The sequence below is a fragment of the Pteropus medius genome, unplaced genomic scaffold (assembly GCF_902729225.1).
Source record: "Pteropus medius unplaced genomic scaffold, Ma_sr-lr_union100, whole genome shotgun sequence".
NCBI lineage: Eukaryota > Metazoa > Chordata > Mammalia > Chiroptera > Pteropodidae > Pteropus > Pteropus medius.
Window position 1 is genome coordinate 8456353 of NW_024356249.1, and position 24370 is coordinate 8480722.

Sequence of the window (24370 nt, forward strand, 5' to 3'; positions counted from 1 at the left end):
GTTAATATACTGTAATTATGTAGAGAATACAGCTGGGTTTATAAAGACGTGGTTTCTAAACTCAACTCTAATGCTTACTTCACAAATGACCTTGATTAAACTGTTGTACTCTTACTGGCCTTAGTTTCTGCATTTCTAAATTAATACCTACATGACGATCTGAAGAATCACTGTTGAAAATTACAGGATGTCAATGGCCTAGCAAAGAGTAGGAATCTGCTTACCATCACCCAGAGCAAAACTTGAGTCACCTTATTATTACAAGCACTTGAAAATGTTCGAGCCTGTAGAAATTATCTCTAAGGACTCAAAGCACTTTGGGATCACATACTCATGTGTACACACTCCACTGGGAAAAAGAGAATGGCAACAAAATAAACAAACATTCCCATACGGAAGAACAGTAAGATAGGAAACTCTCACTAGCCAAAAAGTAGAAAAATAGAAAATAAAAAAATCTGCTGAGATAGTCATATAAAAACAGTCCTCATTTGCTGAATATCTCAGAAGGCTTGAATCATCAGCCTTTTCTGAAATTAAATTAGCCCTTCAGAATATATTTCAGAAGTAAAAACTGTCCCAAAGTGAAGACCATTAACATTGGACATGATCTGGGAAAGGTTTACTGCTACTTAACACGCATATTCTTCAAAACTCAGACAATATCCACAGAGGAATTAGAAAGATTTAAGATCTCAAACTCTTCCCAAACACCCTTAAAGGCTTCATTTGTACATAATTAATTGTATAAAAATAAGCATGATCATCTAATTAAATCGTGTTCTTAAAATCTTTGCTGGGTAACAATTTAGCTTAATTTGAGTTACCATATGTGTGATGGTAGGTGAAGGGGTACATTTAAAAAACTATTTTGTAATATCGACTTCCTGTTATCCTGTGTCCAAAAGACCTTAAACATATAATTTTCTCATCAAATGAAAATGAATATAAGGCTAGAAAAACTAAGTGACCCAAAATCACCAATTAATTGGTGGCATAACTGGGATTGGAGTCCAAGTCTCCTGTCCTTGTTCAGTGCTCTCCCTATACTGCATTGGTTTGATTTCTTGGTGTACTAATGGCAAGAGGTCAAACCAATATTAATTAACCCAAATCTATTTGGATTCTCCCCTTATCCTCTTAACAGATATCTTTGACCCTGCAAAGCCTTAAGTCCTATGGCATAGCATTTTTCAAACTCTGTTCCTCAGAGATACTCTAGGGGATCTACAAACATTTTTAAAATATATTTAACTATTCCTAACACTATTTTAAAAACTCAAAGTATTATAGACCAAATATTATCACAACGGATATCACCCTCCACAAAAAATCTTGTTTGTTTTTATGCTAGCTTTAGAGTAAAACTTCTCCTAACATCTCTGTATTGATATGAACTTTTCAAAGTGTGTCACTGATTAATATAGCTTTAATTGTATGCTGGTCTTTTAAAATTCAGTTCTTCATATGTCTATTCATATAAAATTCACAAGTAAATTCACAACTATAATACATAATAGTTGTATAAGGCTCAAGACTGTGATTTTAATGGTCTCCTCGAAGATTAATAAGATATGTCATATGGCAAGTCACATTTTAGGTCACTGTAGCACAGACTACAAATTGAAAGTGCTTTTCAGACTTTTTAAATTACATGAACTCTGAAAACAAGTATATTACAGATTATCAACTTTCCTTACTCGACATTCAGACAACTCACACTTATGTATCTTATACACTTAGAGCTCTCAGGCTTTTCATTTACCAAATTCAGACTGTTCATCAGTTGATAAACCAATAGTTCAAGGTATTGTGCCACGCAAGATCCTACATACGGATATGTCCCATATGCCAGCCAACATTATTTCCAAAGCAGTGCCATTTTCATAGTTCAGTGTCCATTTTTACAATTTAAAAAACATTTTATTGCATTTCTCCTATTATTTTATTAGAATGAATGAAAAATTAAAATTCAAAAGCCTACTACTAATATTAATTCAACAATAACAGACATCATCAGGTGATCCAAAAGAAAACTTCATACACTAAGTAGACCTAATCAGCTTAAATATAAAGAAAATGCTAAGAAAAAAAGTTAAAAGATCATGTCAAAAGCTAAAGTACAGGTGTGCCAATTATGAACATATTCTCTCTCACCTCTAAATTCACTCTTTTTGCTTACTCTCAGAAAATGAATTTGGGCCCTTAACATATTTTTCCTTTGCCAGTTGGCACAAGGTAAGCTTTGTCAGCAGAGGGGGCAGGAGAGTCATCTCAGGAAATTGAGGTGTTTTTGCTCCCTAGGTTCAGGTATGCTTGCCCAGAAGACTCCCAAAGCATATGTAGCTTCTAAAGCTCTTAGCTCCTGCACCAAAGATGCTTCTCTAGCATCCTTTTCCTGCAGCATATGTAGCTTCTCCAAAGCCCAGCTCATGTGTTCATGTGAGAAACTTCCCTGGCACCGGGCTCCTACATCAAAAAATTTTCATAGCTTATAACGATTGCAAAAGTTGTAATTTCTAGCGTATTCTAAACATTGTAATTTTTAATAAAGCTGTTATATTTGCCCTTTCAAAAGAATCACTAGGATAAAAATACCATCATCTATTTTTAAAAATGTATAAGTTCCTCCCATACAGTCAAAAGTTTATGTTATTCTTATTTTTTCCTTAAACTTCCCCCATAAAATTTTTAACTAATGTTCTTTTATGCTGAAGGGTCTTTTTTCTAGCGGGGGAAGAGTATAAATTAAAATTAAACTTTTTCAGTTTTGATCATGAAATTCTAAGTAATTAAAAAATTTCTTCTAGATACTATTATCAATATTATAAGTATACTAGTGACCAAAACAATATAAATATATTACAAACTTTGACAGATAATGATTAAATATAGAGTAAAATGGTATTAGAAATTATTCTCAGAGATATAGGCATATATTTCATATTATTTCATATATATATGGATGAATATTGCTGCTAGGTTATATTAGGACTCAACATCAAGTCTATACCTATTTTATTTTTATAGGTATATGCACTGAAAAGAGTACTCTTATAGATACACAGGAAAAGAAGGAATCTGTTAGTATTGTTACTTATTTTTTTGGCCATCTTCTAAATTATATGTCAAAATAATATCATGAGCTATCATTAAAAATCATTTTTATGATCTACCAATAGATAAATTGATTAGATCCTTCTTTTATTTTGTTTAACTTTAAAAGAAAAGACTTGGAAACTACCATTTTGCAAGAGTTTTCTTTTTTTAGACATTCACTTTCTTAATACCAACTTTTAAAACTGTCTCTTTGTTTGGCACTCTGAAGGTTTTTACATTCCATAGGAATACATGACAGGCACGCCTTTTGCAAGAGGCGTGCCTGTCATGTATTCCTATGGAATGTAAAAACAGAAGAAACAGAAGATGGCCAGAAGCCTCCAAAGTGCAGATAAATCGCATAGGCTTCTTGTCAAAAATGCAGATTATGATGCAGTAAGTCTGGGGTTAGGTCTCAGATTCTGCATTTCTAACAAGCACCTAGTAATGACAATGCTGCTGGCGAATGGACCACACTTTTGAGCAGCAAGGGCCTAAACCACAGGCAGGTTTCTAGGCAGATCAACTTTTAAGAGAGAATACACAAGAATAATAAGACGTAGTAAACAATATCCTTTATAACTATTTCTACCTATGTACTCCCAGGAATTAATATGCCCCATTTTGAAGATTTCTGATCAAATTAGCTACCAAAAATTGCAATTGTTGGGTCTTACACATGTTTAAAATTTCAAATTATAAACCATACACTTCATATCCCTTTTCTACTTAAAATCTTTTGACAGCTCCTCACTTACCAAAAAATTTAATTCAAACTCATTAATGTGGGATGTAAGATCCTTTACAATTTATGTTTTTAATCAAATAAGGAAATTATGTACACACGCTAACTCCTCTATTTTCTTTCTTGTTTAAAAGTAATGTTTGTTAAAATGAAATAAAATTTAAAACTTTGGGCAATGCCAAAAAAGGCATTAAAAAAATAAAAATCAACCCAATTACTACAACCCCAAGATAATTAATCACTGTTAAGATTTTGGTAAATTTCCTTGCGGTCTTTCCATATGCACAAGAATACAAGTGTGTGTGTGTGTGTGTGTGTAAAGATAAATTGGATCAAATCATTTAATCAGAAAAAAATTTTTTTGACCTATGGTTTTTTATATGCCATTATATCTGAAACATTTTCTCTACAGCATTTAAAAATATTCTAAAACTTACATATTAATGGCAGCCTAATAGCTCATCATAATTCAACAATATCTAAAAAAAAAAACCTGTTCCATTAAATCCGGTAAAAATCTCAGGGCAACACATCTCTATCAATAATATCAGATATTTGCTAAAAGATTAATTTGTAATCTATGCACTATATTTTAGATAAATACAAAAATAAGCACTGCCCTAAATGCCCTGAAAAGCAGGTTAAATACCATAAAAATTTCAAACTATCTTACTTAACTTCCTGAAAAGAATGAAATAAAATTCTAAGAGTTCTCTTTTCATTATACTTAAATTTTTTGCATAGAGTGGCAAGTCTCCTAAATGCATAATTATCTCTCATTTTTATCTCATAATTATCTCTCATTTAATATTTCACATGTAAACAAACTATATAAATTTTAGGAAAAAAAACCATACCAACTTTCAACTAACTTCCCCACCACAAACTGCTTAGCAAATATGTGTGAACATATATATGTATGACTCCATGTAATTATGTACACTAATAGAGGTAGATATCTTAAAAGATAAAGACATGGAGCCAATCCACATACATGTATTCTGAACGAAAATAAAGGACAGGCTAAACTGTCACAGAAAGTTCTCAGAAACATAGACTTGAACTCAAGCAATTTGCTAACTAATTCCAGATGGTCACTTTCCTTACTCAACTTCAATTCATATGCATTCATCACTTTCTTGACATTACTTCAATAACAGAGAAAAAAATTAACTAACATCAGAACCTCAAACAGTTAAACATTGCATTACTGTATGACCCAGAAATTCCACTCTTAAGCATTTACCCAAGAGAAATGAAAACATATTTTCATTTCTCTTGGGTAAAACTTGTACACAGATGTTTATAGCAACATTAATAGTCGAAAAGTGAATACAACCCAAATGCCCATCCACTAGTGAATGAATAAAATGTGGTTTATAGTTATAATGGAATATTATCAGCCATAAAAAAAAGTTGTAGTACTAATACAAGCTACAACATGGACGAGCCTGAAAACACTATGCTCAGTGAAAGAAGCCAGTCACGAAAGACTACATATTATATGATTTCATTTATATGAAATGCCTGGAATAAGCAAATTTATAGAGACAGAAAGTAGATTATTGGTTGTTTAGGGATGAGAGAGTAAACAGATAATAGCTAAAGGACAGGATTTCTTTTTGACATTATGAGAACATTCTAAAATTGACGACAGTGATGGTCGCATATATCTGTGAATATGCAAAAAAAACCACTGAATTGTACACTTTAAATAGTTGAACTGTACGGTATGTGAATTACCAAACTAAACACATTGTTATGTAAAAAAGTCAATTAACAAAAACGTTCAAGGATCTGGAGAAAATTATCCCTATGTTAAAATGAATCAAAGTATTGGTAATATGCTCTAAAACAATTAAAAGCTATGAGGCAAATCCAATTCTGTAAACTGTAAACTGAGTAAAGTAAACTGAGTAAACTGAGTAAACTGAGTAAACAAAGTAAACTGAGCTTTAAAGTTCTCAAGGTCTCACTAGAAATACTGCCTGTAAGAATTATAAAAAACTTTATTATAAAAACTTTAAAACTCCTAAATAAGCTCTCTGTTTCAAGTCCTCCCAAATACAACACTCCCCACCCTGATAACCAATTTCACTTAAAATATTCTCAGAAAGTGCTGAAAACTATGAAAACCATGAAAATGTACAGCATGAATTTAAAACTAATTATTTGACATTTTGAACATGGGCAGTATATGACTCCCTCTAGCCCCAAAACAAACTTGCATTAAAAAGAGAAAGGTAGTCAAAATGCCTAGTTAATTCACTCATTTATTGATTTAATAAATATTAAGCTGGACCACAATGATGAGGGGGGAAAATTCTATAGTCCCTATGGACCCTACGATCTAGTTGGGGGGATAGCTATTTATTAAGTAATCATATAAATAAAAGCATAATTAAAATTGTATAAAGTGATATATGAGAAAGGTACACATTTGTATAAAAGTACTTAACTGTTAGAGCAGGAGCGGTGATGCCAGACACAGGGGGGAAACAGGGTAAGACAGGGTTTCCTGAGAAAATGACATCTAAACTGACAGTTGAAGAATAAGTAGGAGTTAGATTTTATGACTCCTCTGATCAAACTACTTAAATCAAAAGAGAAAAGAGAAGAAAGGGGACAATGAGAGGAAGGGGAAAGGGGACATATACAAGGATGCTTAAAATAATTTAGTATTTCTATTTATACAAAACAACATGCCTTAACAACAAATAATGTGTAATGACTATAATATCAGTCATACTAAAGGAATGTAAGGATATTTAAAAAGTATTAAATATTAACAATATTTACAAACCAACAAATTTACATTAGATTCAAGTATCTTCCTTCTAAACATTCTTCACATAAATATAATATTCCTATGAAAATTCTGATAACAAGGTGGATAATTAAAAATCACATTATAAGACAGGCAAATAACTATATACTTATGGCAAAGATTAAACTCTCAATTTCTAGGCCTCATAAACAAGTCTCAAAAGAGAATTGCAAATCATCACATAACCAAGAATAAAAATCTCGTTTTAACTTAATTAATCAGTATGTAAAACAATTGCTAACAAATGACATTATGTCTAGTCCATAATTTTTCCCATCAGACACTAGAAGTAGTTAATGTGTCAAAAGGCAAAATGAAGAAATATGTTGAGCAAAATGAATCTGGGGCTCAAGCATCAGATTATTATGTTAATATAACCATGAAGAATTCCTAAGCCTACAAGATATAACAGTCTAGTCTAAAAGAACTAAACATAGATTTCTGCTTTTGGATATGACAGAAAAGACGGTAGAAGAACAACATTCTTTCTTAGAGCTAGAATAGAAAGGCTATATTACGTAGAAAGAAAAAAATTCTCAAGAGATCAGAGACTTTTTGAGGCAGCTAAGACCTGAAATGCCAAAAAACTCTAAAAAGAGCCCCACATGCTGTACAGCTTTCCCTCTTGGCTCATTCCATCTATTTTTTTAATGGCGCAAGGAAAGGGGCTGAGAAACTGGGAAAAGATAGCCACTGAAGAAAGCAGAAAAGTCAGCAGAGCTTTTAATAATAGGACCAGGGGAACAAAACTTGGTAGTTGGGTCTTGCCATGACACTCAGGACTGGAGAAATCAAGACCCCACGGTGAAGGTAGGCACAGAAAAACAAAACTGATACTGTGTACGGATTTCCTCTTGAGGCATCTGTCTATTAAATTCCACAGAGCCAACAAGCTAAAACGCCAGCAGAAAGCAACTAAAAAGCAAGGAGAAGCTTTTAGGACTCTCGCACTGCTGAAGAGAGGTCCCCCCAAAAACAGTCTCTCAGCTGAGTTCTCTAGAGGGTTACCAAAGCTGGGCAAATTAGAGGTTTACAAAACCTAAAACCCAATCTCAAGTCAGCTCAGTTCTTGACTGAGGTGATCTACCTCTATCCTGCCTAACAGAAGATGAATGACTTCTCTCTAGAGAAATATATCATTAGGTATGTAACTGTAATTGTAACTGTATTTAAATTCTGCATGTAATGTCTGGCATTCAATTGAAAGTTACCAAAAAAAAATGGTAATAAAAATAATAATTATCAGACTAACCAAGACATCTAACCAAGAGAAAAAAGATGATAGAAATAGACCTACATGTGAGCCAGAAATTGGAGCTTTAGACAGACTTTAAACTAACTTGACTGATATGTTCAAGAAAATAGATGACAATATAGAGATTTTCACCAGAGAACTAGAATCTATTGTTAAAGAGAAAAGGTTGGGGTGGGGGGAGAGTTTATTAACTGAAAATTCTACCACTAAAAAATACTATAGCTAAATCCAAAGAAAGATTACCAGAGGAAAGGGAGGAAGGGAGGATGTAGATAGGGGCAAAGGGAGTCAAATATTTGGTGACAAAAGGAAATTTAACTTTGGATGCGGAACACACAATGCAATATATATATATGATGGTTTATTGAATTGTATACTTGCAACCTATTTGATATTATTGACCAATGTCACCCCAATAACTTTTTTGCCCCAATAATTTTAATTAAAAAAAAAAAAAAACAAGAAAAAAATAGGGAGTTAAAATCAGACTAGGCATAGCTGAACAGAGAATTAGTGAACTGGAACACAGGCAAGTAAAATCTATCCAGAATGGAATACAGAAAGAAAAAAATGACAGAAAAGACAGAGAAGAGCATAAGACCAAATGGGACATGATGAAATGTATAGTATAGATTTAATTGGAGTCAAAGAGGGAAATAAGAAAAAGAATGGGGCAGAAACAATACCTGAAGAATCTCAAAATTTTTTAGAACTGATGAAAGAGTCATGCTACACATTCAAGAGGTTCCAGAAACCCCGAACAGATTAAGTACAAAGTAAACCACTGTATTCTTTGGTGCTAATAGCTACATCTCTAAAATTAAAATTATTTTTGAATGACTGAAATACAGTAAAATCAGATCACCACAAATAACTGAAATGTATCTTATCTACATGTAAAACACAAAGTCCCTGCATCAGGCCCAAAAAGAACATATTAAAAATCTACTACATTTACCTAAAAGTTAATGCAAATAATAGAGCCATTTGCCTACCTGCAAAAAAAAAAAAAAAAAAAAATTAATAATATGTAACTTCCCAGCATTTGATCAAGATAAAAAGTACTTCTGCATAAAAGGATATTGAAGATGCTCAGAGAAGAATCATAACTTGCTAAAAGTCACAAAGATCTAATTCTAGGAGCCAGCTCTGCAGATTTAATCTCTAGTCCTCTATTCACCTGAAGATACTTTTTCCCTCTATCCTAGGTGTCTTTGTTTTTCTGAAGTTCTAAGATTATCAGACTTAAAATATCAGAACTTTCACTGGCCAGTAAGGTTCCCAAGCCAGGACAGTGTCTAATCTCAGTTTAGGGTGAAGGGAAGGGGAAGGAGGGGAAAGAAGAGCATGGCAATCCCCAGTCTCCAGGGATCTGAATACCTTCAAAATAGCGGTTCACAACTCTGTGGGCTGCAGAAGCCTATGGCATTATAATGAATCCTTAAGATCAAACATAAACCAAATAAATACTAAATCTTTTTCAAATGTATGTGATTAATAAAGTTAAAATTCATTTAAAAGCCAAAGTAAGGGAAGGAAAAGAAGTTATTAGGAGCAATGTCATTTTGAATTATAAAAGCATTCTCTAGACAACTCTAAGGACATGCCTGACCAAAACCACATTCTTAATCCCAAATTACTAAGGATAATGCCAAAATAAACCCAGGGTACAGAGAAACAGGAAGTTTCCTTCAAAGACTGTAGGAAAATAAACTGATACCTTTAATCCAACAATTCAGCATCTAGGAACTCATCATAAATGAGTTGTTTGTTTCTGTAACACATACTCATTACTTGTAATGGCCAAAGAACAAAAACAAACAAAAACAAAAACAAAATCCAGAAAGCCTAAATATCCAAAAATAGGGGATCAATTAAATAAAATGTCAAATTATTACACGGATTATATAACAAATAACAATATAGAAAAATATTTAATAACATGAGGAAATACTACATATAGACATAACAAAATATCTGGAATGATATATATCAAAGGATGATTAGTTATCTTTAGGTGGTATTTTGTTTCTGTGGGTTTATAGTTTGCAAATATTCCACAAAGACTTAGGGGCTTTTTTTGCAATCAGAAAAAATATAAATTCATTTTTAAATGTGAAACTTTAAAATAGTTGAAAAAGATTCAGCTCCTATCCTAGTAGTCAAATAGTCATTTTACTGTGAACCATGTTAACACGGTAACATTTTATTTAATGTTTAAGTAATAAAAAAGACTAATGGAAAAAAAGGTGAACACACTTAAAAATACATCGAATTTTACCATCTAAACTATTTGTTTTTTAATAATACGTAAACAAGATAAGAATCATTCCACACCAATGAAATTACCTAATGAGTAAAAAACACTTCAAGGTCCTCCCAGTTTTCATACTAATACATTAAAACCTTAAGTGTCAACCTAAAATATATCAAAATATCATTCTCTCTCTCTATTCTAAACTTATAGCACTTCATATCTGTATTCTCAATTAGGTACATAATATAGTCATGTAAAATACTGAAGGAGTTTTGGTAACAGAAGTCAGAAGGTCCAAGATCAGTACCCTATTCCTACACTTCCAACTCTCAAACCTAGGCAAGTTAATCTACCTCTCTGAACCTCAGTTTCCATACATGTAAAATAGCATTTTTTTATTATAGAGTTTTTGTGAAGACTATATCAAAGACCACAAGTGCTAAGCGTAGGGCCTGAGTAATAGAAGGTACTTCAATAAGTGGGGATTGTGACTAAAGGCTCATGCAATAGTTTTTAAGTCAGAGACTTTGCCAAGCCTCTTGAAAATGATATGGCCTTGGACAAGTTACTTAACCTGTATCCTCATCTGCAAAACAGATATAATACCTATCTTGCAGGTTTGTGCTAAGGATTAAGTAAAACTGTTTATCTTGCATATGGTAAGGTACTTAATAAATTGCAGTTAGTATCACTATTAACTAGCAATAAACGTTTGCGTATAGAGATTAGCAGTTTATAAAATATTTTTACATATAAAAGTGCATGTAATTCTAAAAACTACTTATTTAAATAAAGGTATTTCTCTTAATTCCCAAATTAGGTGTAAATTTCAGAAAAAAAGTAAAATATGGGCAAACTTTTTAAAGCACACTGAAAAATAAAAGGCAACTTTATTAATTTCAAAGTGTAAAAATATGTCATCTATAACTAGATCTGCTTTAAAATTTTTAAAGTCCAAGACATGATTCCATAGTGTAGCGGTTAGCACGTCTGCTTTACACACAGAAGGTCCTAGGTTTGCACCCCAGTGGAGCCATGGTCCATGGTCTTCAGCCATGCCACCCTGAATAAGCCCGATGTCTAATCTTGTGAAGCTAAGCAGGGTTGGGCCTGGTTAGTACTTGGATGGGAGACCACCTAGGAAGACCAGGTGCTGTAGGCATAAATAATAATAAATAATTTAAAAAATAAATAAATAAAAATTTTAAAGTCCAAATCAATCCAAAATGGTTAGAAGGGAAAATGTTTGGGGTTTTTTTCCCTGCTTTTGGGAGAAGGAAAAAAATTCTAAGTCCTTGGGAAGAAAATAGAGATTTGAATTTTTCTTTTTGTGACTTCACATTTCTATTCAACTAAAACGTGTCTTTAATACAACAACTCTTTCAAATCTCTGAATTCCTGTCTCCATCTTTGTGCAGAAGCAGAACAGCACTACCATTAAGACTATGGACTATGGAGCCAAACTGCCTGGATTCAAATCCTGCATTTATCTAGCAGTGTGACCTTCACAAATTTTAACCTCTCCATGCCTGTTTCCTCATCTGAAAAATGGAGATTCCTCATTCAATTGTTGTGAGGATTAAATGAATATCTTTAAAGTGTTCATAAGAGTCTAGCATATGGAAGGCACTGTTCTAAGTGTTTTGCATTGTTACTGAATTACTACCTCTCAAAGTGCCCACATCTGGTATTTGTAATCAATAAATATTTGCTACTCTGTAGACAATTTCAACAAACGGTTTTACTTAAAATTAGACCTGCTTACGAAGTACCTTAACATGACTGTCACCGCCAGTAAAGACATAACAATTACTGTTAGAGAGGATGTTAGAGCAAAGGTAAGGAAAATTAATCCCTTCTTACACTTTCTATCATACAAAGCTGTAACATCCTTACATTCTAACAGAAGTTCAGTACCAAGAGTTTTACAGTTTAGGCACAGCACACAACAACTCAGCAGACACAAAACTCTCAAGCTCAAGCTCTATAAAACTCAACTACACTCCTTCAAAGAAAAAAAGTCCAGATTACTCTTCTAATAGTTTAGTGTTTTAAAATAAAAATTATACTGCCCAAGTCAACAGACTATCATAATGATTAAATAAGACAATGTAACCAAAAGCGTTTAAAAGTTAAATATGCATTAAATACTAGTTTATGAATATATTTGTGAAAATTATAACAGATTTCTCCAATTTCAAACAGCTGCCTTCTAAATCCAAAACTAGTGCTCTGGGGCCAGAATAGCAAGACATAAAGTTGCCATCCCACTAAATCAGGGGTCCCCAACCCCAGGGCCGCGGACTGGTACTGGTCCATGGCTTGTTAGGAAGCAGGCTGCACACCAGGAGGCAAGCCAGTGAAGCTTCATCTGTATTTTCAGCTGCTCCTCAGCACTAGAATCACGGCCTCAGCTCCACCTCAGATCATCAGGCATTAGATTCTCATAGGAACATCTGTCCCTGGTGCCAAAAAGGTTGAGGACCGCTGCATTAAATCACTTCCTACTTGAAATGTACTCTTCCCTTTCTATTTGTAACTCGAATGGGACTTGTGATATCCAAGTCTCAAGAGTGTGAAATCCTGGAAGTAGCCTAACTCAAGACCAGGAAAATGTCTCTAGTTTTTAGATCTAACAATGCCACTCAATTCCTGTCTGTGAGCCCAAACTTGGTAAAGAAAAACGGTGATTATCTTCAGGTTCAAGAATGTGTTAGCCCTGAAAATCAGAAGTCAAGTACCCAGGGCCACATTTCAACTCCAGCTGAGAGCTAGAATGTTCACCTGGCTTACTTTCAAATTAAAAGTTGGATTCCGGTATCAATCAGGGACACAGTCATACAACAGTCATCAACAGGACACACAGGCTAGATCAGACCACAGGTCACTTGGCACCCTTCACTGAACCAAATCCTATGAAGGCCTGACTGCCAACCCTTGACCTGAAGAATAGGACAATGGGCTGGCAGTCAAGAATTAGATTCTTCCAGCCATAGATCCATTTTGAGATTCTTGAAAGATTTGACTAGAGAAACCAAATTTGAGAAAATATGAAGAATTTTTGAAAAACAGGTGGGAAACTTCCTTGACAAATCTAGTCACTTCGTTTGCTCAGTAACATAAAAGTGTATTATCTGTAACTTGTCCATAAAATCATTCCTGAGCTTGTGAGATTATGGTCCAGGGGGACAATGAGCACTTTTCTTCAGCGTCTGCACAGATCTTAAAACTTTACTAAATCAGTTATCTGTATGTAAAATTGGAGTTAGATCTGCTCCTTCTCTTCAAAGGTAAAGATAAATAAATACTGTATGAAAGTACTTGCAGCATTTCAGAAGGAATTTGCTACAGAAAAAACATGATACTAATGCAATGGAACCAGTATTGGAAGTCAAATTCATTAGAGTCAGACTTTCTGCCTATATTTGAATTTCTGAGTTAGGAAATTGGTCTATCTATATAAATCTGTGTTCCAAGCCATAATATAATGGCACTCATCTGTAATGTCCATCTGGCCCACTCTCTATCTTTTTCAGAACTACCAACAGGGAAATATGCGCCCTGCAGATGCTAGTCTCCCCACTTGCAAGGATTGAGATCGACTGCACAACTTTTCAGCCTTCCGTGACTTTTACCACTCTTACGGTGCTCATCACTTTTAATGACCTCCCCTCCCCACAGAAACTCCTCTTCTCAGCCTTACACTTTGTCCCGACAGCAATCGACCGAACTGTCCCCGGTCTCCGGCCAGCTCGTACGACCTTAGACATGTCCACCAGTGTGCCTGCCGTCCGGACCCTAAAAGCTCCGACTTCTGCCCACCTCCCTGAGCCGATCGCCCCCTAAGTCCTCCTCAACCTCCAAATCCTGGGCGCAGCATCACAGGCTTCCAGTTGTCCTAAGCGCTCCGGACCCGCCACACATCTCGCCCCTTCCCCGCGCGACCTCGGTCCCCCGACCTTAAACCCTCCCTGAGTCGGGGGCGAACAACGCTCTCGGCAGCTGGACTGACTCCGGAGGCCGCGCGTCCCCTCACCAGGCCCTGCCTGGGCCTCTCTGCTTGGCGCCCTCCACTGCCCCACTGGCCCAGCCGTGCTTACGCCGAAGAACAGGGAAGCACGAGCCCAGGGCCCGGCACTTACTCAGGAAGGTAGGTGGAGGAGAAGGAGCTCCACTTGTGTAGCGCGTAGGGGAGAAGCCGGCACTCGGGCGCCGCAGCAACAGCCCCGCCAGCCGCCATCTTGTCAGCACCGAAGCGGCAGCCACCGACCGCCGGCCGCGCCGGGAGGAGGGAAGGGGCGTGGCCTGCTCTTAAAGGGGCCGCAGCCCTCCTCGGCCGTCGGCTCGCTGGGTCTCCCCTCATTCGTACCGCTGCCTGCAAGGCTGAGGCGCGTGCGGGTCCGCGTATCTCGCCGAGTTTCCGACACTGACACCCAGCCCTCGCCCCCTTAACGAGTTGCCGAAACTGGGATGAGAGCGTGAGCGTCTGAGGGACTCTCCTTGGGGCTTGGAGGGAACGGCGCAAAGGACTTTCCTTACAAACTGAGGTAAGGAAAATTCCAAGAATATTATGAAAAGAAATAAGTTGTAGTTATGGGCCGGGAAGGGAACACGAGAAGACGATCTTGGAAAAGGAAGGTCTGTGCGACTTCGGAAACCACTGCCCTCTCCAGTTGATCAATCCTTTGAGGACACAGCATTGAAGGGAATTGGAGTGGAATAGCTAATGTCCTTTCCCTCTGGAGTTGCCCTGGTTTTAAATGTCCTGTCCCCGTGTTCCAGAGTCACGCGGAGACAGGAAAAGGAAGTGCTCGCGTGTCCTCCCACCGTGTTCTGTGCCCTTCATTGTAAACATTTGTCGTTCGCCCTCTCATACGAATCTTGTGGAATTTGTTTACTCAGCCCTGACATTCACTTCCAGATCAGAAAAAATAAATAAATAAATACTTAAGGAGTTGGGAAGCTGTGTGTCATTTTTGCAGTTGGTAAATCTGATCACTTTTAATTCTGACAGAAATTTAGCCCAAAAGTTCAGAAAGAGCCAGAGACAGTGTGAAAAAAAAAAAGGAATTTAAATATCTGGCAATTTTAGATAACGCTCCCATCAGGCACCTGTTGGTCAGGGTTATGCATGTTTATTCCTTATCTTAGCCACTGCAGTCACCAGAGTACTCCTCACTGATTGTCTAAGAAGTTCTACCCCTGAAAGCTTGGACAGTAGTTTCATCTCCACCTAACAGATGGAAAAACTCATGCAAAGAGTTTCTCAGTGAATGACCAAGGGAGTCGAAACACCTCAATAATTGTATTTGCTTCCTGTTGTAATCCTTAACCCACCCATAGTTCCTCAGATCCTTTCCTGACTTCCTATTTCCATAGAGGAAAACCTAGTAATGGCCCCCACTAGCATATCGGGATCAAGAACGCTAAATAGAAAGGCCACAATACATCAGCCTTTAAAATCACATGGGCTTTGAGTGTTACAGCATGTTGGAAAAGTATGTCTTCCTTGATGAAATGCTATAACCTCAATGACTCGAGTTGGGAGTCCAAAGACAGTGGGAGACGCCAGAGAAGGTTAGTCCCAAAATGATTAGTGGTTATCTTTGGAGAAAAGAGATACTTTTCAAGGGGAGAAAAGTAGATGGTGACTCAGTTCAATTAGTTTGGGGCCCTAAATTTACTAATTATACCTTTGACTCTAATGTAAATAGAGACCTTATTCTTTTCCAGACATAGAGTTATGGTTTATGAGTGGTCTTTTTAAAAAACACATATAAGTTCTTCCTAAGATGACTTCTATGACTTTCTATTTTCTTTGGCTAACATCAAAAGCCCTTAGCTGAGGACTTTCATATCCTGCCTTGATTACTCCTCCATCCTTTTCTCTCTCTTCTTTATCTTTTTCCCTCTACTCTAGCCACACTAAACCAATACACTGAATTGGCTCCTACAATTTGTATTCTCTGGCCTCCAGGGCTTAGTCTAAACCAAGCTAACTCCCGCTCATTTTTCAGATTATTTCATTCTGGAAAAATCCTCATCATCTATTTTGAGGTTAGATGCCATTTTCTACATTTCCCTTGGTACCCTGAGTTGCCCTCATCTTAGCAAACATCACAATATATTTTAATTTTCACTTTATTTCTCACCTTCCTGAACTAGAACTCCCACAAAGGTAGAAGTCATGTATGTCTTATTTACAGTTGTATTCTCAGTCCTGTAAGATGTTTACATGGTAGATGTTTAACAAATATTTATTTAAAAAAATAACTGGATTGTGCTAAAAGAGAATATGGGTTGCAAAGAGAAAAGAATGCCAGAACTTCTCAGACTACAAACATGTATTCCTGAGGTATGGTTGCCACAGAGCATGTAAAGACGCGGGATAGCATGGCTCTCCTGCAGCACAAATCTTACAAAGTGTAAAATAATTTAAAACATTCATATATTAACATAAATGCAGAGAGATATGATACTGACCCCAAAATGTATGAAAATGTTAAGATAAAATAGAAGACTAAAGAAATTTCGAAATTTGCAGGAGTCTGCTGCTAGTAGCCCAGATCTGCTAGGGGTACACCTTTATCTCCTCTGCCTTTGGGGCATTGCTTAGGTGGTGGGGTTTATTGTACGGATACAAGGGAAAGGCCTGGAAATTGTCAGTAGCCATTTAGCCCCTCCAGTTCTCCCATACTTAAAAGACTGGGACATATTGATGGCCTCATGGAGGACTGGACAATGGATCATCATTTTTCAGAAATCAACTGCTGTAATGGTCCAGTCATGTTGTCGTCCCCAGAAGCAATCATGTTTTTTACTCTGTGATGCCTTCTAAATATGGTTCTCATAGTTAACACTTCCCAGAGAGAGTAACTGATTGTATTTGGTTTGTCACAATTCACTATCTTTTCCTGCAAAAAAAAATATTTATCAAGAGTCTGTGATATGCCAGGCCCTATTCTAGATGCTAAGGAGACAGGGATAAAAAGACAAGCCAGACAAGGACTCTGCTTTCATTGAGCTTACATTCTGGTAGGTCAACCTATAATAAATGTAATAAACAAATAAGTCAACTAGATCATTTTAGTTTGTGCATTTTAGGTGCTAAGAAGAGACTACACCAGTAGATCAGATAGTAAAGGAAAGCTTCTCTAAGAAGGTAATATTCGAGCTAATACCTATAGAAATAGAAAGTGCCCGCCATGCAAAGGCTGGAAAAAAACATTCTAGGCAGAGAGAATTAGCAAAAGTAATGGGCCTGTTGCGAGAAAAGGCTTGGTGTGTTCAAAGAATAGAAAGTATGGCTGGAGCAGAGTGATGGAGGAAGCTAGTGGAGTCAGACAAGTAGGATCCTAACAGTCATGATGTGGAAATGGAACTTGTACAGGATTTAAGCCAAGGAGAAGCATAATTCACTTTACCTTTCGTAAAGATCACTCTGCAAAACAAAAGGGTTGATGAAAGGCAAGATAGGTTAAGGTAAAGGAGACTTGACAGGAGGTTATTATAGTAGCCAGCCAAGAAATGACAGTGGCTTAGACTAGCAGAGGAGATGAAGAGAAGTGATTGAATTGGGACATATTTTGGAAAGTAAAGCCAATTAGACTTGCTGATGAAGGAGGGAAGGCAGGAAGAAAAGGAAAGATTCCAGGATAACTCCTGGGTTTGGGGTTTGTACCACTGAGTAGATAGTGATGTTTTTATTGAGGGAAGAAGATTTGGGATTGGAACAGTTCTGAGGAAGAAGGAACTGAGAATTCTGCCTTCAATGTACTATATATGGGATGCCCATATAGTAGTAATCCAAGTGAGATTGCCAAGTATCCAATATAGGGACTTACATTGGTCACAGTCTTATATCAAGCAACTTCATAGGCCTTTGGCCTTTTTCATATCTAACCAATCAGTGGTTGCTTTTTTTGGCTTAGGCACTTATTCCTGGGTCAACGAATTTTTCTCTGAGTAGCATAGTCACTGTAACTCTAGGTGTAGCAGCTCTAGATAGAAGAAACCACCTGTGGCAGCCTTCTGCAGAGGGGATGGAGAAGTTATAGAACAGCCTAGAGAAAGAAACCTAGAGTATCTTCATTTTAGTCTCATTTCTGCTACTTTTCTAACTACGAGGCCATGGAAAAGTCATTTAACTTTGAGTCTCATTTTCCACCACTATAAAGTGAATTTAATAAATATCAAATCTATTTCACAAGGGTGTTTTGAAAGTCAAGTGAAAGAAGAATGTCTCGCTTATCGGCTATAAGTTCTCATTTAACTCTCACAGAAACTCTAGGGGATGAATATTATTACCCCCCTCTTCACAAATGAGAAAAATAAGGCCTAGAAAGGTTAAATAACTGTTTGTTGTCTTTAGTTTACCCTTCCAGATGTGTGGGAGGGAAGAGAGTGAGGTTGGGGTATTCGTCCCCTTGGCTGACTGGCCCTTACAACCAAAGACAAGTCCTCCTCCCAAGTGGCCTCTCCACACAGCAATCTCTGGTTCTGGGTTCCAGTAACCACCCCTCCTCACTCCCTGTGGTTTCCCAGTATGTTCTCACATCTTTATAAATAGTCCCTTTAATAAACCTCTCAAATTGCCCAATTTGAGAATGCCATCTGTTTCCAGCTGGGACCCTAACTAATACAATAATTTATCTAAGGAAATATAGCTAATCAGTGGCAAAAGCCCATCCTGTTTAATCAAATCCTATTTGTCTCATATGGGAAAAGACTTAGTAAACTGTAAAGTACGATTCAAATAGAAGATATTTTCAAATAATGAAGATTGTCAGAGTTAAAAAGCAAAATAAATACAGCTGATTTTATTCGTTTCCAGGCAAAGGAACACACCAATTGGTTGAAGGGGAAAGGTGTTTTTAATTGTTGGAAATGGTCGTTACAGTAATTGAAGATTAAAACAAATACTCTAAATAGGCTGGAATAAATCCATAGCTTTGTACATACTTAAAACAAGCCCCATACTTCATTGGTCAGGGAAAAAAATCTTCAGATAGGTCCTGTAAGGGTCTTGCTTTAACTTACTAGGTTTATTAAAAGTTTGTGGTTTCTTTAACAGCTTTAGCTGTTTTTCCTGGTGTAATTAATGGGAACTTTTTAGGTCTACATTTACATTATTCTTCTTTAAATCCTCTATAGCACAAAGCAGATACTCAAGAAATATTTCCTGAATCGCATCTCTTAGTCCCTCTTGAATTTCTTTTCACTAGTTGTCTTAGTTGAGGCTGTTATAACAAAAATACAATAGACTGGGTAGTTTAAACAACAAACATTTATCTCTCACAGTTCTGGAGGCTAGTAAGTCCAAGAATAAGAGGCCGATAAATTCAGTATCTGGTGAGAGCTCTCTTCCTGGTTTGCAGACAGCCACCTTCTTGCTTCTTCTGCTCCTGGTTCCCCAAAATGTATGTCCTCACATGCAAAATATATTCATTTCATGCTAACAGCCCCCAAAATCTTAACTCATTCCGGCATCAACTCTAAAGTCCAAAGTCTCATATAAATATCATTTAAATCAAATATGGGTAAGATATCCTGAAGTAGAATTCCTTTCCAGCTATGAGCTTGTGAGACCAAATCTGCATAGGATAGACATTCACATGCCAAAAGGGAGAAATAAGAAGGAAGGAAGGGATGATTAGTCCCCAAGCAAGTACAAAATCTAGCAAGGCAAACTCCATGAGACCTCAAGGCTCAAAAACAATCCCCTTGTCTCAATACTCTGCCATCTGGATCCCCGCTTCCCCCAACCAACCCCCACTTCCTGATCACACCCCACTTCACCCCTGCCCCACCGTTCTACCTGGCCAGAAACATATCCCCAGGGTTCTACCTGGTGGTGATCACATCCCCACAGCCCCCACAGCCCAAGTTTTGGGTGGTGGCTGTCTGGCTTATTGCAATGCTCTCCCTCTTCTTGAAACCATGGAGGCAGCCTTGATGATCTCTGAATTGCCTTTGGGGTCATTCTTCCCTTGTCTTGAAGAATAGCTTTGTTCCAAATGAATAGTTGTATGGTCCTGATCCTATAAAACCTAAGTCAAACAGTCTTCCTTCATTCCATCCCTTTCAGTTCAAACCTAGGTGTTCCTGCTGGGGTGGCTGATTAGGTCCGTGGTTCACATCCGCGCTAATCTCCTTGTCAAATGGCCAGTCAGCCACACCTTTGGTGTTCTTTTCCAAACACAATTGTCTCACTTTTTTGTAATATGGACTGCTGAGAAATTTCCAACTCTTTAAATTCTGGTTCCTTTTCACCTAACAATTTCATTGTCAATTCATTTATCCCCTTTTGCACTTTACAGTAAGCAGTCAGGAAGAACCGAGCCATTTCTTCAACAGTTTGCTTGGAAATCTCCTCAGCTAGATGTCCAGTTTCACCACTTAAAAGTTCTACCTTCCACAAAACACTGGAACATAAACACAGTTCAGCCAAGTTATTTGCCACTTTATAACAAGGATCATCTTCCCTCCAGTTTCAGACTATGTGTTACGCATTTCTGTGTGAGACCAGAATGGCCTTTACTGCCCATATTTCTACCCACATTCTATTCATGTTGTTTGCATATTCTCTAAAAAGATAGACACTTTCTCTCTAGCTCTTCTCCTCTCTTTTTGAGCTCTCACCAGAATCACCTTTAGCGGTTCCTTCCCAGTAATATTGATTTTTTTTCTAGTATGCACCTCAAAATCTTCCAGCCTCTACCCATTACCCAGTTTCAAAGTTGCTTCCACATTTTTAGGTATTTGTTACAGCAGCATCCCCACTTCTCTGCACTAATTTCTGTCTTAGCTCAGGCTGCTCCAACAAAAATATCATACATTGGTGGCTTACATAATATGCATTTATTTCTCACACTTTGAAGCTGGGAAGTCCAGGGTCAAGGCACTAGTAGATTTTGTGTCTGGTGAGAGCCCTAATCCTAACTTGCAGATGGCTCCCTTCTTGCTGTATCCTCACATAGAGAGAAGAGCTCTGATCTCTTCATCCCTGTAAGGGCACCAATGCCATCTGGGGGGCTCCATCCTCATGACCTCATCTAAACCTAATTACTTCCCAATGGCCCCATCTCCAAATAATATCGCATTGGGAATTAAGGCTTCAACATATGAAATTTGGAGAACAAAAACTTTCAGTCCATAGCATTGATTTATGATATTTAAAAAAATAAAATAAAAAGAATTTGCTTAGGGATCATTTATAGATCAGAAGACTAAAAAGAATTAAAGGCAGGGGAGCTGTCAACATATTTTTGGTCAATAAATGAAGAAAATCACCATCTGAATTAGAAGAGTGAACTTGCCCAGTGTAATTCCCATTGGACATTTCTTGTATGCCAGGAACTTACAGGCATTATTTCAACAGCCCCACAGGTAAACTCAGATTCTTGGAAGTTAAGATTCACCAAACTCTATTATACAGTTCTCAAATGTGTGCATTCCTAACCTCACCCCCAAGGTTCAGGATTCAGAAAGCCAAGAGAAAGAATCTGACATATTACTAAAGCTAGTGGTTTTGCCTTAATCTGTTCTCTCATGGTTTCTGTATTAACTGATTTCAACTTTGTTATCGTTGTTTGACGTAATTTCTTCGAGCACAGAGCTGCCAAAAGGAACAGATGAAAAGCAAATAGCAATGCTAAGTAAAGGCATATCCCCTTTGTTTTCTAGGACACAGGAATTTCATCCTGGCCCCTGTGTGGTCTTTGCCCTAGTCATAGGTGAACATCGAAGCTATCTTCAGGTATGAAGCTCGGGTCTATCTTCTCCCAGGAGGTGGCAGCAGTAGCAGCCTCAGCCTGCTGGGGAAATCAGAATTCATCCTTTTGCCTGTTGGCATCCAAACCTAGAAATCCCTGGTTCCAGTGACCACTTTATCTCTCCTTTGGTTTGCTGAGCTTGGTTGGAGCCGGGACACAGCGAGTGCAGGAACTGGCGATGATTCTTTTCTTAAGTGCCTAGTTTTTTATAAACACTTTGGTCTGAGCTATGACCTTGAAGCATGTGTGAAGGAGGACCAAAAAAATCTCTGGCCAGAGAAAAGAGCTTCAAAAAGAAAGAGATAGTAACTCAAATATTTCTATCTACACAGGCATAAATCCAGAGGACCCCAGCTCACAGTTTAGTGCCACACAAAGAATATAGATTCTAGACTCAGCCTCCCAGCTACCAGCCAGCTGACCTTGTCATTGAATCTGTCAGAGCTGTAATTTCCTCATCCACCTAGTGTAAACTAGGTGATATTTAAGTGCCTGCTAAATCTTAAATTATGAGTTACTGTACTTTTATTTTCTGGATTAAGTAGGTTTGGGCCTTCACCCTTTCAGAATTTAAAAAACCCCAGACACAACAAAGCACTACTGGTTCCAAGTTAATATCAGGTGAGCACGTATCCTGAGTTGGTGAACACTGCCAGCTGCCTAGGAGGTGGGCAGGAATCCCAGGAAATGTCTGCACACCACGCAGCTATGGGTGAACTGTCAACTTCTGGGAGTTGCTTTGCAAATTACCACATCTAAACGAAGCTGACAAAATAATATTCCAAAAAGCAATTAACACTGATTCCTAATCTATTTGTAACCAAAAGGCCTTTTGGGAAAAGTGAAATTGCCTCAAAAAAATTATCCCAATTTTTGAGTAGAAATGTTTGAGGTTAAGGGGATTCTTAAGATCTGTCAGTGCTTTTGTCTTATCTCTTCGTTTTGTGAAGGAGACAGAACTAGCACCTCTCATTTCCACCTGCTTCATCCTGCTTACTCTCACCTTCATTGCCTGTACTGCTTAAACTTTTATTCATTCATTCAGTAAATATTTATTGGACACCTACTATGTGCCAGGTGCTGGGAATACGATTAGCTATTAAGGAGCCACAATCAAGTAGTCAAAGATTAAATGGCTAACACAAAAAATTCAGAAAGGATTAGCATATAAAATATAAAATAATAATAGTGGTTATAGTGGTGGTAACAGTGGCATTGTCTTCATAAGGCCACAGGCCAAATATATTTCCCAACTAAAGCTATCCCCCAGAACATAGTAGAATCACCTAGAGATAATTCCATAGTCCTACAGGTCTGTTAAGGCAACCTTCTCTTCCTATTTCACATGGAAGTCATCATATTAGAATCCTTTCCTGGGTTAGGAAGCTTTGCTTCTACAACAGTTTGTAAATAGAAGTATGCATATGTTACCTGGCACAAAAGGACTGACCTGACTGGTGACAGCTTCCTCCTCTACCTTTTCCTAGTGAGACTATTAGCACAGGTTATGAGCAGGTTAAGTAAGTTTCTGTGCTACTGAAGCAGAGGGAACTGGGAATGACAGAAATAGAGAGCATGGTGGTAGCAGATTCTCGGTGGCTCCGCACTAGGAAAGAGAACCATATCCAGCTTGGAGAGCAGGTCAGAGAATAAGGGAACACAGGCGTGTCCAGTGGTACAAGGGACTGAGCTAAGCTGTATAGTACAACGAACAAGCAGAAAAGAAGCAAATCATTTCTCCTGGTTCCCCCATATCTCGGATGAGTCTGAGGTCAACTGAAGTTTCTCTTCAAAGAGACACCGAATGCCTTCATAATGTTGGAATCAGGTCAAATTATTTCTCAAATGCATTTTATATCAATAATTTGGATTTATTTTCATCCCATATATTTCCAAATAAGCTCAAAACAATTTCCTCGCTCCACATCTACAACCAATTTTCATCAAAGCCAGGTACTAAATATATAGCACAAAGATTGAGAACCTATGGCCTTTGACTTAATTTTATATAATTTAATGTTCTGGTCACTGCCTTCATAGCCCCATAAGCCAGAGTTATAATGAGATTCTCTGGCGAACATATTCAAAGAGAAGCTTCTAAACAGTGGCTCTTGCTCTTGACTGTGTATTGGAATCACAAGGGAAACTTTTAAAAATCCCCACACACATCCCAAGCCAATAGCACATTAGGGATGGGATCTAGGCATCGATGTATTAATTTTAAATTCTTCAAAAGATTTCTCTATGAAGGCAGGGTTGAGAAGTTTTTCCCCTTACATCTTAAGATAATGGCGGGAAGGAAGCTGCAGGTAACTGACACCTGAGCACTCCTCCCTACTTTGGATTTTTCCTGAGGAGTCAGCATCAAGAAAAAACTGATGCTCAGAGAGGTGATCAAACAGCTAATAAGTGA

General features: G+C 37.3%; 1 protein-coding gene and 1 pseudogene across 3 annotated transcripts in view; one reads left to right on the plus strand and one right to left on the minus strand.

Moving 5' to 3' along the window:
- Window positions 1–24370, minus strand: part of MKLN1 (muskelin 1) — a 291211-nt gene that overhangs the window by 136819 nt on the left and 130022 nt on the right. Inside the window, exon 1 of one of the 3 annotated variants that reach the window (XM_039860790.1) lies at window positions 14326–14561. The exons of 1 other annotated variant lie outside the window; for it this stretch is intronic. In XM_039860790.1, the coding sequence (XP_039716724.1) occupies window positions 14326–14546 (221 nt within the window). In that variant the 5' untranslated portion in view covers window positions 14547–14561. Of the gene's footprint in view, window positions 1–14325; window positions 14562–24370 lie in introns of those variants that run through there. One more of the 3 variants, XM_039860792.1, reaches the window with a different exon arrangement.
- On the plus strand, window positions 11229–11345 carry LOC120601350 (uncharacterized; annotated as a pseudogene).